The sequence below is a fragment of the Eutrema salsugineum genome, unplaced genomic scaffold (genome assembly GCF_000478725.1).
Source record: "Eutrema salsugineum unplaced genomic scaffold, Eutsalg1_0 scaffold_7, whole genome shotgun sequence".
Lineage (NCBI taxonomy): Eukaryota > Viridiplantae > Streptophyta > Magnoliopsida > Brassicales > Brassicaceae > Eutrema > Eutrema salsugineum.
In genome coordinates, this window is record NW_006256486.1 from 1043169 (window position 1) to 1057522 (window position 14354).

The 14354-nt window shown below is 36.3% G+C and overlaps 3 protein-coding genes across 5 annotated transcripts; 2 read left to right on the forward strand and 1 right to left on the reverse strand.

The window, feature by feature from the left end:
- Positions 1-3910: 3910 nt before the first annotated feature.
- On the reverse strand, positions 3911-8101 carry LOC18010560 (C2 domain-containing protein At1g53590). 2 transcript variants are annotated; one of them, XM_024150187.1, is made up of 13 exons: positions 7995-8101; positions 7654-7883; positions 7483-7557; positions 6965-7108; positions 6696-6791; positions 6467-6598; positions 6234-6386; positions 6069-6110; positions 5894-5942; positions 5664-5756; positions 5410-5593; positions 5197-5320; positions 4048-5118 (listed from the first exon to the last, which is right to left on the reverse strand). In XM_024150187.1, the coding sequence occupies exons 2-13, from the start codon at positions 7768-7770 to the stop codon at positions 4048-4050; spliced, it is 2280 nt and encodes a 759-aa protein (XP_024005955.1). In that variant the 5' UTR covers positions 7771-7883; positions 7995-8101. The 2 variants fall into 2 exon arrangements, with proteins under 2 accessions (XP_006392778.2, XP_024005955.1); XM_006392716.2 differs by lacking the exon at positions 7995-8101 and having other exon boundaries at positions 3911-5118; positions 7654-7770.
- A 1198-nt stretch (positions 8102-9299) lies between these two features.
- Positions 9300-11472, forward strand: LOC18010396 (persulfide dioxygenase ETHE1 homolog, mitochondrial). Its single transcript, XM_006392717.2, has 8 exons — positions 9300-9715; positions 10075-10203; positions 10298-10405; positions 10480-10614; positions 10740-10781; positions 10871-10930; positions 11040-11118; positions 11203-11472. The coding sequence occupies exons 1-8, from the start codon at positions 9482-9484 to the stop codon at positions 11274-11276; spliced, it is 861 nt and encodes a 286-aa protein (XP_006392779.1). The 5' UTR covers positions 9300-9481; the 3' UTR covers positions 11277-11472.
- A 164-nt stretch (positions 11473-11636) lies between these two features.
- On the forward strand, positions 11637-13353 carry LOC18010717 (60S ribosomal protein L18a-like protein). Of its 2 annotated transcripts, none has more exons than XM_024150201.1 (4): positions 11637-11917; positions 12328-12403; positions 12501-12533; positions 12656-13353. In XM_024150201.1, coding segments are annotated over exons 1-4 (336 nt in total). In that variant the 5' UTR covers positions 11637-11691; the 3' UTR covers positions 12657-13353. The 2 variants fall into 2 exon arrangements, with proteins under 2 accessions (XP_024005969.1, XP_006392780.1); XM_006392718.2 differs by having other exon boundaries at positions 12501-12612; positions 12707-13347.
- The last annotated feature ends 1001 nt before the right edge of the window (positions 13354-14354 follow it).

A 14354-nucleotide genomic window follows, 5' to 3' on the forward strand; every position in this document is an offset into this window, starting at 1 on the left:
TGTGAACAGTCTCTTGTCTCGCTTGAAGCTCTTGTCTCTTTAAGCACAACCTTGGATGATAACTAGTTAGGTTAACCTCGTATGGCCATGTGTTTGATGAACTTGACATCTTGGATGATAGGATGCATTGTTATTTTCTGTTAGATCAGTTTGCCGTTTGTGAACAACTATTTTCTCTAACATTTACTGTTTCGCTTGAAGCTCTTGTCTCTTTAAGTACAACCTTGGATGATAACTAGTTAGGTTAACCTCGGATATATGACCATGTGTTTGATGAACTTGACAGCTTGAATGATAGGATGCATTCACCAATGTTTTATCTGAACTCCAATTATCGATTTAATTCGTTCCATTCCTCGTGACTTAGTTACCTTGTTGATCCATTGTTATTTTCTGTTAGATCAATCTTGGATGAGATCACCTATTGTTGAGGACAACGTACAGGAGGAGGAGAGGGAATTAATCACAGGTACCTAATTGAGTTTATTAATTTCTTCATCCATATATTTTGCACTTCTGAATCTGACTCAATCTCTGCTTTGACTGTAGCTGAGTTTAACAACAATGCTGATAATAATTCTGGTATTTTCCCAGGTACCTTTTGAGTTTCATCATTTTTAACCTTAAATTTATTTTCTCGGTCTGACCAAAGGCTTGTTCTTCTAGTAATTTCACAGAGCTACATACGAGACAGTGAAACCTTTGCAAGCTCAGAGATACATTTGTAGGATCAAAGCCAGATAGTTGTTACCATGTTATCAAAGCTCCACTGAGGAGGAAGAAGATGTCTCCTCCTCCTCTTCAGATGAATCTGTTTCGGATGTTGATGAATCTGTTTCGGATGTTTTTGGATGTTGATGAATTTACTACGGAAGTGGACAACAAAGAGGAAATCGATGAGTCCAGAAGAATGGTCAAATTCCCCAGCAGGTTTGCAGCACTCCGTACACTTCCAAAGCTTTCTGTCAGCTCTTGAAAAAGAACGTAATGGAGTATGTTGAAGAGAATCAAGCAAAGAAGTGTTTCGAACATCCAGAAAGGTTCAAGTTTGTTCTTGAAACCAACCCCCTATCAGATTCATTTTGCCTGTCTGATTTCATGGGGTATCTCTTTCCGTTCTGGTCAACCGAGGGTCCAACACTTAAGTATATATTAGAAGAAGCAAATAGAAGAAGACTTAAGATTGTGGTTGGTCATATACGAGACCAGAGGGGTCATCACCTATGCTGGGCGTACATCATATGCGGCCTTATTAATGCAACCAAACTGTTAAATGGTTTAGACAAGGAGTTTGTGTCTCTTTCTCTCATGTTTCCATGCAGGAACGCATGTCTACATGATTATGAAGACAATTACCAACATCCATTATTTTCTAAACTTCTGTGTCTTCACTGCTGTTGCGGTAGTAGTTTGGCTGTAGGTTTGATGTATGCCAAATTACACGGAGTTCGGAGATAATAGCTTGGAGAAGAAGAATTTAATTGTTGTGTGAAAGAGGAATTTAGTGGCAAAGATGATGAATTGTATAAAATCAAGGAAGTATTCAGGTATGATACGCTGGAGTCGGCTTTGGAAATGGTTAAAGCTGGATATCCACTTGTTGTGAGACTAAAACTGTTCCAGGGTTGGAATACGCTGCAAAACTGTGATAATGGCGAAGTTTACATTTATAATGGACCTGAATTGGGGAACAATTACTACTATGAGCATTCTGTCATCATCATTGACTATCAAGTAATCCATGGAGTGAAAGTCGCGATTTGCAAGAGTAGCAACGGGAACAACTTGCTAACCGTGGATATATTGCAGTCTGGAAATCATGATAACAACAGTGGGTGCAACAAAAAAGACTAATAAGAGAAATTGGTTTCACAACAAGCTGCAATATTTGCTAAATGATTTTTTTTTTATAGGCGTCGAGATGGGTCACGAGCCACTAATAGAAGTTGAGCCAGATCACGCAGAGAAGAATATGATAATCGCCTGATAATTGCCTGATAATTGTTTATTTAAATTCGTAATAGTCGCCTGATAATTTCAGCAAACAAAGGCATAATAATGCTCATGAAACACTTTTTCTTTCATGTGAACTATGTGAACTAAAATGTTGTAGAAAAATATGAATTACCAAGAACTATTCGACAAAATAGAGAAACAAAGTCAAGCGAAAATAAAGGACTCAAATATTATAGTTCATTTAATTGCTTAGAAACTTAATTAAGTGGTATCATAAAATCTAAGTGTTAGAAGTTTTTTCTTAGAAAATTAATGCTCTAACAAGAGATCAGTGAGTCATTTTCAATTGTGCATAATTTGTTCACTACATAAAAATAACATTCTCCATCCCACCATGTTCTACATTTAATAAAAAAAAATTCCAACTTATTTTGTAACTATTTTTACTAAGCGACTCATTTTTCATGTCTGATTGGGGCAAATGAAGACATAATAATGCCTCTAAGCGACTCATTTTTCATGTTTGATTTATAGAGATCTTCTGGTCAATGAATGATTTAAAAGTTGAGTATTTAACAGAGAATGAAAACAGAAAAAAGATTGAAAAATGTTGTTGGTCTTATTTGGTATCAAGAAGATCATATCTGATAGATAACATATTAACACTCTTTAAGGTTTGGAATAGACATTGGAAATGTGATGATGATGGTAAAATATATATTTATAATGACCCATAATCAGACAATATATATTGTTTTGAGTATTCACTGATCATTATTGATTTACAGTACGTTATGGAGTAAAGTGACAATTTGTTGTTTATCGTGGATACTTTGTTGTCAATCTGAAAATATTGATGAAAAATTAAAAACATTGTATATGGTATTATTTGAAGGATTGGTGTTCCATAGTCTTATTTGTACCCTCACTTTTATTGTATTTTCCTCATAAATCTCATATAGTTGAATGTGGACGCTACACATAATAGGTAGACATACCTCTGATGTGAGAGCATGTTGTGGATTTATATACAGCTTTCCATCTACTAAACGTTTAATCATCCACATGAGATATATGTCATGAAAAAAAAAAAGGGTAAAAAAACCTTTTATAAAAGAAAAAAATAAGAGAGGAAAATAATATGTAAAAGTGTTTACTTTAAAATCAAGAAATGTTTATGTGACATATCACTGTTTGAAAAGTATTCAATTATTTCAAAACTAAATTCCAAACAAATATTTATACATGAAATAAAAGGAATAATGAAATGATGTGGAGGGATTCCTTCCCGTCAAATTAAAAGGAATTATCGTCGCTTGCAGGCTTCCTTTCCAAGCAAACTAAAGAACGTGACAAAGAAAATTCTTGGGAATAATAAGCGAAGAACAAATTAGGGTTTTAACTACCTCTTCTCTCTTCTTATCTTCTCTTGCTTCTTCAATATTATATCTGATACAAATTTACAGAGCCAAACATTCAGCTTAATACGCTTATATATAATATTTTTTTTTTCTATTTTTCTGCTGTGATTTTGTTGTTATGAGCAGCTCATAATTAAACCCGCTTTTGCCGAGAGAGAAAGAATTATATAAAATTTCTCCGGCTATAACCACTACAAATAATAAAGTAATCATTCTGAATTTTCGGAAGTTATCTTTCTAAAATTTCTATATCATTTATTTGATATGTAATAATAAGAAAAAACTTCCCGTCAAAAACTTATATAAACAAATCAAAATTTAATCTAACTTACATTTTATTTTGTGTATAGGAAAATTTAATCATACTCATGGAATACGTTCCAAAAAAGAACGGGCATCATCGATGTTATGTAACAAAATGGTTTTCTCGTTTACATAACAAGTTAACAACGAGGAATTATTTATACTATATGAAATCATATTTGCTAATTTGCTATATTTCAGTCTAATCGTGGGAAATGCGTGTTTCAGAATTTAATTCACAAAAGACAACCAAAATGGAATTACACTTCGTTCTCTTGAACGGGAATCAACGTGTAGAGTAGAGAAACATAGAGTATGTATGCATATTCAGATACATCAACGTGAGTCTAGATAAAATTTACGTTTTTTACTTTGAAGATAGTTCCTTTTCTTCCCCTTCAATACTCTTAGCCGTCTCTACTTGCTCATTTTCAGTTTTAATGTTCATGGCCGCGTCAATATCCGTGGTTTCCGAGTCTGCTTCCTTCAATTTCTCGTCTTTAGCTTCAACATCTGTCGAACTCTCTGCAATGCCACCACTTGGAGCTTCCTTAGCGTCTACTAATGTTGTATCTACATGATCATTATCTCCTGTTCTAACAATATTCCCATCGCGTGTAAGAGCTCTAGGTGTTCCTGTTTCTTTTCCCAGGTTCTGTACACATGTAAACTCATCATCATCATCAGAAGAAGAAGATTCAGAATCAGATCCGGAATCAGACTCAGGAACGATTTCTTGCTGCTCATCTCTCATTTTCTTGGATCCTTTACGCGAAAACACGTGCTTTATCTGTTTTGCGGATTTCTCAGCTTGTTTCATAAAGCTCTTTGCAACATCCTTCATGTGACCTTTACCTGAGTTCTCTTCTTGATCCAAACTCTCACAGTCTACACTCTTGCCTGAAAGAGGACCCGAGAGATCGTCATCGACGACGTATTTAACTCCAATATCCTTTTGGTTTATCGCCTTCACATTGATCCGAGGAGACCGAGCCTGCGACTCCTCTTCAATGCTTCCTATCAAAAAGTCTTCCTTTTTGCTGTTCCTATGAAACATTGACCCGATTTTCCTCATTCCTCTACCAACAGACTTCATTGGGTTCCTTGATCCCTCTTGATTTTCATCGGTGCTACTGCTTTCGTTGTTTGGTGATCCATCATTAGTAGGAACTCTTTGTACTTGGTTATCAAGACGTCTACTCTTGCCTTTTCTCGGTTCCCATATCTGTGAGACTTCAGGTCCTGGTCTTTGAACCCAGATTCCAGTCTCTTTTTGCCCTCCAATGCTGATTGGCTCAACGTTATCTGCAACACTTGGACATTTTTCAGAGTTCACCGACGTGAAAGAACCGTTGTTTGCAGTATCAGAAGCAAAAGAAGTTTGAATGTCTTCCTTGCTTAGCTTCTTCACCCCTTTGAAGGGATCCTCATCAGTGCCCTGTTTCAAGAAAGACAAGTATTTTATCAAACTAATCTTGAAAAACTTCTTGGTGTTGTTCAATGAAAAAGTTTGTACCTTTGCATTGTCCTCAATTACGGTTATAGCAAGATGCAGCCTTCCCATTTTGATGTTCTGAAGAGGCAACCACATATCGTTTCTTTGGCCGCCTCTCAACTCTCCGATATTCACTGAACATTCACTGCCAAAAAAAAAAAAAAAAACAAGAAACTATTATTTATTAATATTCACACTAGTTTGGAGTAACGAAACTGGGGTTCAGGAACAAACCCAAGGGTATCATCAACAAATCGATCTTTATCTTTAACTTCAATGCTAAGTATTCTTGGAGAGTCCCATGTAAAGATTGGTATCTTAAACTCTTCTTGCCATGTTGGGGACAATGATTTTCTCATTATCTTGGTTTTGAATCGGTAAGCACCAAGTTTCCCTTTCACATAAGGATCAGCCAAACCTGAAACCAAAACACACAAGTTTTTCAAACCGAAAGAATCTAACGGTTGTGGTATAATGTCCAAACTGACCATTTAGATCGGATGGTTTAACATCTGACGCTTCAATGACTTCAACTAAGACGTGTGCAGCTGGTTCTTTCTCATCAACAAAGAACCAATTTTCTGGAGGTCAACACAGAAAAAAAGTGCAACTTAATGAAAGCTTAAGAGATACTGATGATTGTAGACAAACTGATACAAGCGAGAATAACACAACAGAATAAAAGATGGAGCTAAGAGTTTAATCCTACAATCAATACCTGGCTTTGGGCTAACAAATTTCTCCATGTCAACAACCAGCATATTTGGCTGCAACCAAATTGCAGGGAAAACAAGAAAGAGTAACAAAAATTCTTTAGATTTGTTGCTTAACTGCAAGACGGATACTAAGAACAAGCAGAGAAAAGAAACCAAATTACAAGCCACGATTCTTACCTGAACAAGGGTCTGTTCAAATGCGATAGATAGAAGTTTGTCCTGATTAAGAAATTAAGGAAATGGGTTTACATTTTAGAGAGGTACAAGAAAAACAAAAAACAAAAAGAATGAAGAAGAATATTCAAAACTCTTGTTAAGACTATTAGGCTATGTAGTACTTACTAGCCACCCAGCGATGCCTGGAAGTACAGCAACATCAAGCCCGTGAGTGAAAATTGGTTTAACAGTCATCTGGAAATATGGAGGCTCTGCAAAACACACACGTAAACGCCCCAAGAAAGGCCATCGACGAAGGAACTTCACTCCGACCAACACCTTATAAGAGTGGAAGCAAGAATGTGTTTACAATAATGAAAAAAATATCATACTCAGATAAAGACAAAAGCTGGCACTACCTTCCCTTCCACCTGCATTCCCGTCAAATGCAACTTTGTCCACATCCCAAAACCAAGCCTTTTCCTTAATTTCACAGCAAGTATCGCACTCATATCATCTGCTGCTAGAAAATTCATTCCAAGTTCCAGTACCTGTATAATAAACTCCAGCATAAATTCTACTTCTGCAATAGATGATTAAATGGAAACAGGTCAAAGTATGATGTTCTATGAGGCATTGCCACTATACCAAGTGATCATCACCCGTAGATTGGCGAAGGACCCTAATATCAGTCAACAAAGGCGGTTTTTTCCCCATGTAAAGGTGCTGTATCACAGCCTTTTTCTGTACATAAATCATACAAGATGTCAGTAACAACAAGTGACATCGTACAAACTGCAATGTGACATCCAAATTACACCATTCGCAGAGCTGTTGAAGTACTAGAAGAAACACACAAAAAAGGCGAAATGGAACTAAGACCGATAAAATATATATATTTTGTTAGAAACGGATACCGCTGTCCAAGGTCGATACTTGTCCAAGAACCAAGGTATGATTGGACCAAGAATCTTTTCAGACGTAATCTGTTCCATGCATATAGGCCATATCTTCTCCACAGCATGATTTAACCACCGGACAGATTCAGAATCAGTTAGAACCTGAAAGATGCATAGCAAAGAACAAGGAAGGAAACAAAATTTCATGCAGGGTATGGAAAACTCGAGAAAACAAAAATCCAAATGAGAAGCTAATCACAGACAACAAATACACAGGCGAAGGTGAAAGAGTGAGTACTCTTAGCACTAAAAAGCCAGCATTTTCACAGCTTTACTAATTACTATAATGACTTAAAACCATAACAAGATCAATAGGAGGTTTAAACAACATCTTGTTTCGGGTCATCTCTAAGACCTCTCTATCTCGACCAAATAAAATCTAGGTATAACCACCATTTACATTGATAAAACGTATAAAAGATCAAATCTTTCCACCTATAAATAACAGTACAAAGATATAGATATTTGAAAATTACTCTTCTCTGATTAGCTTGCTTCCTCTCTTCGAACTGCAATTGCCTCTTCAATCTCATCACATAACGTTCGTGAACCTGGACGAAACCAAAGCAACATTTTTTAACACATTCCATCAAATCCAGACAAGTACCCCAAAACAAACATTAACATCAATCAAACAAAAAGGATACCAGGTAGAGATAAATCAGAGACAGGAAATAGAAAAAGCCGTGGGATCGATTCAGTGAAGAAAGAAACCAGAGGAGCAGCAACACAATCACAATATGATGGATTAGAAAAGACTCCATCGTGATCAAAACCCAGAAGAGAAAAGCCGGTAAAGATTGAATCTTTTTTCGCCCCGATGATCAAACACCCATCTCAGAAAAGAGCAATCATCGATTCGAACGTGGAAGTGTTTCTGTTTATAAAGATCGAAAAAAAAGAACCAAGGAGGAGACAACAGTTATTGTAGCGCGGAAGAAAACAAAAAAAAGCACAAATTTGTAAATCGACGATTTAGGGGATTTACTATGCGCTTGCCTCCTTTACTGGAAGTCTAAGGGGACACGAATCGTTGACTAAAATATTCACAAATGTTGAGATTTGCTTTTTATCTCTGCGAAAGTTCCGAGATAACACGACATGTTTCCGGTTAAATCCAATCGTCTAATGAATCGGAAAATTTATAGGGTTTGAAATCAAATTTGATCTCTTCTGTAATTTTGTCACCGTTTAGAAAAAAAAAAGAGGCCTTTTTCCGGTAACATAAACAATCACTTGAAATTGAAGGAGTAGTTAATATTATATAGTTTTTTAATGATTTAAAATTAATGTTAATATATACATATATATGTCATTCCAAACGTTCAATGCATTAGTACTCGGATTACAATAATTTTTGTGGACAAATAATTTTAAAAAATAAACTGAGCAATGGATATATATTCTCGTGGATATATGATATTTTTTCTTTTTAAAAAGTAATTATATTCACTATTCCAATTCCAACCAACGTATCACAACTTCACAAAGACAACTACATCTCAACCTCTTCACTATGCATCAGTTGAATGTTGTATCTCTCCTTGGCTTAAGCCCTTTGGTTGATAGGGAAAAACAAAAAGGATAAACAGACGCTAAAGAACAAGAAGAAAAAAAAAAGAAACAAAATATTTGCTAAAATCAAGTGTTACTAGATTTGATTTATCATTCAACATTAGGCATGAGTAAATAAATAGATGCTGAAAAAGAAGGATAGACAGACGCTAAAGAACAAGAAGAACAAAAATAAGAAAAAAGGAGTGAAGAAAAGAAGAACACGCACAAGTTCCTTTAACACAAGAAACAAGAACAAGTACAAGTGATGAAAGATACTGAACGAGTGAAAGATCAGACCAAAAACCGAAGAATCGTCGCCGAACCGCAAACGAAAATATTTGAAAATGTCTTTTTCATTTTCAAGGACATTTTCAAATATTTTTATTTGAAAATGTCCTTGATCGGTTTATTGCTCCAAACCAAATCAAAATCGAAAACCGAAAAATATCGGTTTGATCAGTTTTCTAGAAACTTATCATTGTGAACTCGATTATTTTGATACAAACCTACAAAGAAGTCCATGACACGTTGAGATAAAACAAAAGATTGACCGTTGCCTTTAGAAGCGGTGTCGTCGACCACATAATGAACTTGTCGGCAACACACCGTTTGTCTAAGTTAACTTTACTTTTTATTAATTGGGCCCATGAATAAGGCCCAATATTAAAGGATTATGCATAATTACTCGAATTATCTCTCCACTCTCTCTCCTCGAAAGCTCTTCGTCTCCAGTCCAATCCAATCATTCATGAATCTCGAATAACTTTGCAGTTTTTGACGATCAGATCAAATCCATTATTGTTACCCCAAATCGTACAGTACGTGTCCATTTCGGGTCCCACAATGTTTGTCTCAAAACGCTGACATCGACACTTTCGTGGGGATTACAAACATAAAGGAAAGCTTTTTTAATCAGCAATGGTGATGACACATTGTACACGCTTCCAACATCTTCTTCAACCCAAATTACTCTTTTCTCATTCTCGTGTTTTCCGTCATCCTCATATCAGAGCTCGCACGCCCCTCAGATCGATTATGGGTTCGTCTTCGTCTTTCTCCTCGAAGCTTCTCTTTCGTCAGCTCTTCGAGAAAGAGTCCTCGACTTACACTTATCTTCTCGCCGACGTTTCACATCCTGATAAACCCGCTCTTGTAAGTTTGGTTTTTGCTTTCAAAGATGGAATTTTGCGACATGGGTTTTGTGTTTTGAATGTGATCAGATCGTTTTGTCGGCAACTTGTAATCATTTCGTTTCGTTTTGGTTGATTGGTTATCTAAGATTAGACAATCAGCTGATTTGATCGTCTGGTTGAACAAATTAGCAATTGATTTGCTTGGATATTTTTCTAAATTTGGATTCATTTTGCATGTGATTCAAGAAGATGATGAGATTGAACTGGTTATGAAAAAGATGATCAATTCTTTGCTGAAATAATCGATTTTTGCTTAAATTGATCGCCTTTTTTTAAATCTGATTATTTTAATCGTTGTTGTCTTATATGATTGAGCAGTTAATTGATCCGGTGGACAAGACTGTTGATAGAGACCTGAAACTAGTTAATGAGCTAGGCTTAAAGCTTATCTATGCTATGAACACTCATGTTCATGCTGATCATGTCACTGGAACTGGACTTCTTAAGGTCTGTTTCTGTTGGTTGATATAATTGTTTACTTTTCCACTGTTTTGGCCTAAATCAAATACTCAGTGATCTCTCTTTGTTTTGCTCCACACAGAAAAAGGTTCCTGGTGTGAAATCCGTCATTTCGAAAGCTAGTGGTTCCAAAGCAGATATGTTTCTTGAACCTGGTGACAAAGTAACTATCGGCGATCTGTACCTTGAGGTATAATAACGAGATTTCAAACCGGTACAATAATTAAGAAACAAAGAAACTCTAAGAGATTTCATTTGTCTCAGGTTCGTGCTACACCAGGACATACCGCAGGATGTGTTACATATGTGACTGGAGAAGAAGCAGATCAGCCCCAACCAAGAATGGCTTTTACAGGAGATGCTGTACTGATCCGCGGTTGTGGGAGGACCGACTTTCAGGTACACAAAACAGAGGAAAAATTGGTTATAAAGAACCAAAAACCGCAATGTGGATGCATAAGATCTAAGTTTTGTATTGAGACGTCGGTTTAACTTTACCAATGGTGTTTTCCTCGGTGTTGCAGGGTGGAAGCTCGGATCAACTCTACGAGTCTGTACATTCACAGGCAAGTTTTACACACTATCTTGTCACACCATAGGCAAATTGATTTTGAAAGATTTTATTTGAAACGCTTTTGTTTTTATCTTTAACCAGATATTTACATTGCCAAAGGACACACTGATCTATCCAGCTCATGACTACAAAGGTTATGAGGTAATGCAAAATGCATAATTCATTCACATTGGCTTTCTATAATGAAATTGTGATCCATTGTGTGATTCATCTACACAATACCTCACACTATTTTTCTGTTAATTTTCAGGTAAGTACAGTTGGAGAAGAGATGCAACACAACCCACGTTTAACTAAAGATAAAGAAACATTCAAAACCATCATGTCAAGTAAGTTTCTCTCTGCTTAGTACATGCTCAAGTATTCTATAGATTTCCTCAGTCTCACAGTAACCGTTGTCTTTGCCCTTACAGATCTGAATCTGGCGTATCCGAAAATGATTGATGTTGCAGTACCAGCAAACATGGTATGTGGATTACAAGAGTAGCCTTCTCAAGCCCACTAAAACTTTCTACACAACTCTCTTTACACTCCATTCTATGTTTTAACAGAAGCCAATAAAACTATTCAGAGGTTGTTTGTCCAATAAGATCTGCATTAGATAAGATCATTAGAAGAATGTGTAAGTTAGATTGAACATATGGAATTTGTAATGAAGATGAAAACATATTTGCGTGTTCATCTTTTGTTTGGTTTGCTGATTTGATGTGTCGACTACATCAATAATTCAATCAACACAAATTAGCTTTTTGAACAATAACCACTCGTCCATGTGTTTGCTACCACGTGTCATAAACTACTGAAACCTTAAATCCAATCAAACAACTGAGATAGAGAGAGAGAGAGAGAGAGAGAGAGAGAGAGAGGATTAAGAATTTGAGACAGAGAGAGAGAGAGTGAGAATGAGCAAAGAAAAAGACAAAAACAGAGCAGCTTCACCTTCGTCTTACGGCACGTTTCAAGGTATTCCTACTTATCCACCACCGTCGCATCACCGTCCTCCGTCGCATCATCGTCCTCCGTCGCATCATCCGGTCACCGGATTTCCTCAGCCGTCTCGGCCTCACGGAGCAACTCATCACGACATTTCCGTTCATCAATACATTCACGAACATCAAACCGTTACTGGTAAGTAACAACGTTGAATCTCAGAATCTCGAGAACGGGACGAAAGCTGAAACCTTGCTTCGTCTTTTGACGACTCTTTTGATATGATTCTCTGGTTTCTTCATGGTTAGTTTAAAAGGTTTCGAATTTTAAAGTTTCTAAAGCTGAGACTTAGTCTATGCCTGAGATTCACTTAGCTGAGTACTAAAACCAAGATGCTAGATTTATTTAGCTGACTTATATGCGTATAATCAGATCTCTTCTCTACTTATTGATTCAATAATGGTGAGTTAAGGGATCTGGTCCGCAATACCTAGATCCAGATTCAGCTTCCCATCTGCGAATGATGATAATCTTATACGCAAGAACCTGAAGCTCTCTCTGTTTTTAGTTCACAAAGCTTTAAATGCAACATTGCAACTAAATGGCAGGATATGCTGTTGGTGAAGGAAGACATGTAAGAGAAGACCGTCTTCCTTGCTGTGGTCTTGGACTCGGTTGGTTCTTGTAAGTTTTTTTTTTTTTTCTTAGCATCTCAAATTTTCTTGAATTACTTTCATTTGGTTTTATCTGAAAAACTTGGCCTTGTTTTTGTTGCTCGAAGGTTCTTAACCGGTTTCCTCTGCGCAATCCCATGGTACGTAGGCGTATTCAATATAGTATGTGCTAAGATAAATCCACGAGAGAAACCAGGATACGTAGCTTGCACCGTCGCAGTGAGTGTTTCACTAAACGATCATCGCATTATGTATTGTGCAGATCAGATTAATCTTATGATCTAACCGGTGTTATGAGCTTCACTTTTCATAGGCTGCTCTTGCTACAATTGGAATAATTTTAAGTCTCATGGAAGGAAGCGGATGGTCATGAAGTGTTCTCGACAAGTAAATGAAATCATTGTTCATCAAAGGTACCTTGAAACTGTGTTATTCTTTTGGTATTGATAATACCTAAATCCGTGTGTTCGTGGTTGTCTGAAAATGGAACTGCGTTTGCAATAAAATCAAAAGCTTATTTTGGCTTATACAGAAATTGAATGTTTCATCAAGGAACATTCTCATACTAATGGTTATGCAGGGGATTGAATAAAGTCAAGACTTTTCTTTCACATTCTCACACAAACACTTTTCCCCAATTCAGATCACTGAAGTAAATTCTCAACTACATAGTAACCCATTTAAGATCCATCAATCATGTTCCTTGAACAAGCGAACAAGCCATGCTTTCCAAGAAAGCAACATTTGTTGTTTTGTAAAGAAAGATAAAACGCAAACAAAACAGGAAACGAAAACCAGAACACTGCAACTCTGGTTTATAGAGAAGTCAGGCAGCCAAGGAGGAAGCTCAATACTACATACAAGGCATCAAAACCTGAATCGTTCATCTGAAAACCGCTCTTGATAAAACCGGTGATACTTCTTCAATATTCAGATTAAACTACATCTATTCGATTCTTCTTGCAGTTTTTGACTAGCTTATGATTCTTAAAAGATTTCTTAAACTAAATTCACAGCATTAGTTGAAAAGAACAAATATTGTTTGGACTGCATTTCATGATTCTACTAATGATTCGAGAATATCACGAAACAATAACGGTACATTCACCAAATTTCAAACAAGCTGAGTTCTAATTAAATCCGAATATACTAAAGTTTTGTTTCATATGATCAACCCTTTTCGGTCTTTCTTTCATAGTCGTGCTTCACAAAGCCTTAAACATCAACAACAACCAGAAAGAGAGGAAAACACAAATAAAGATTATGAAACACTGTTATATTTTTCTCGATCAAACGCTACAAGAAGAACTCAAGCCATCGAAAGTTTCAAACTTTGACCGTCTCTATATTATTCCTTGTTCTTAGAACAAAATCCAAAATAGACAAAAAAGAAGAGAATTTTAGGGCAGACTCTCTGATTTTCGACACGACAAAAACAAAACATGTAAAAAATCATAGAGAAAGAGAGACTGCTCCATAACATATTAATTAAATCTAGGCCGGGTGAAATTGTGAACTCGCGTCTAATTAAAAAGCAAGAACCCATTTGGATCGGCCGAATAACAAAATCATAACAAACTATCAAGGAAGTGTTCGATCTTTTCTTCCAATTTGCAGTAATAAAGATTAAAACTTGCAAGAGGAAATTAAGAAAAGATCGTTGGGTTTCGATTTACGCCCGCAACGGAACAAGGGCAGCATTGACCTAGCTGCTCTGATCTCTCAAAGGCACTTCGAATAATCTCAATGTGCGGCGATGTTTACTTATAGGCGCGAGAAGAAGACCTTTCAGTGTTGAATTACCATGTTACCCATGCTCGCTATTTAACCTATTTGCATATCTGTGTATTTTTGAAAAAAATTCAAAAGCTATCTACAATGTTTTCTAAATAACTATTAAGTCCTCAGATACTTGTCACAAAATTGACAACCATTAACAAAGTTTTGAGTTTTGACGCCCT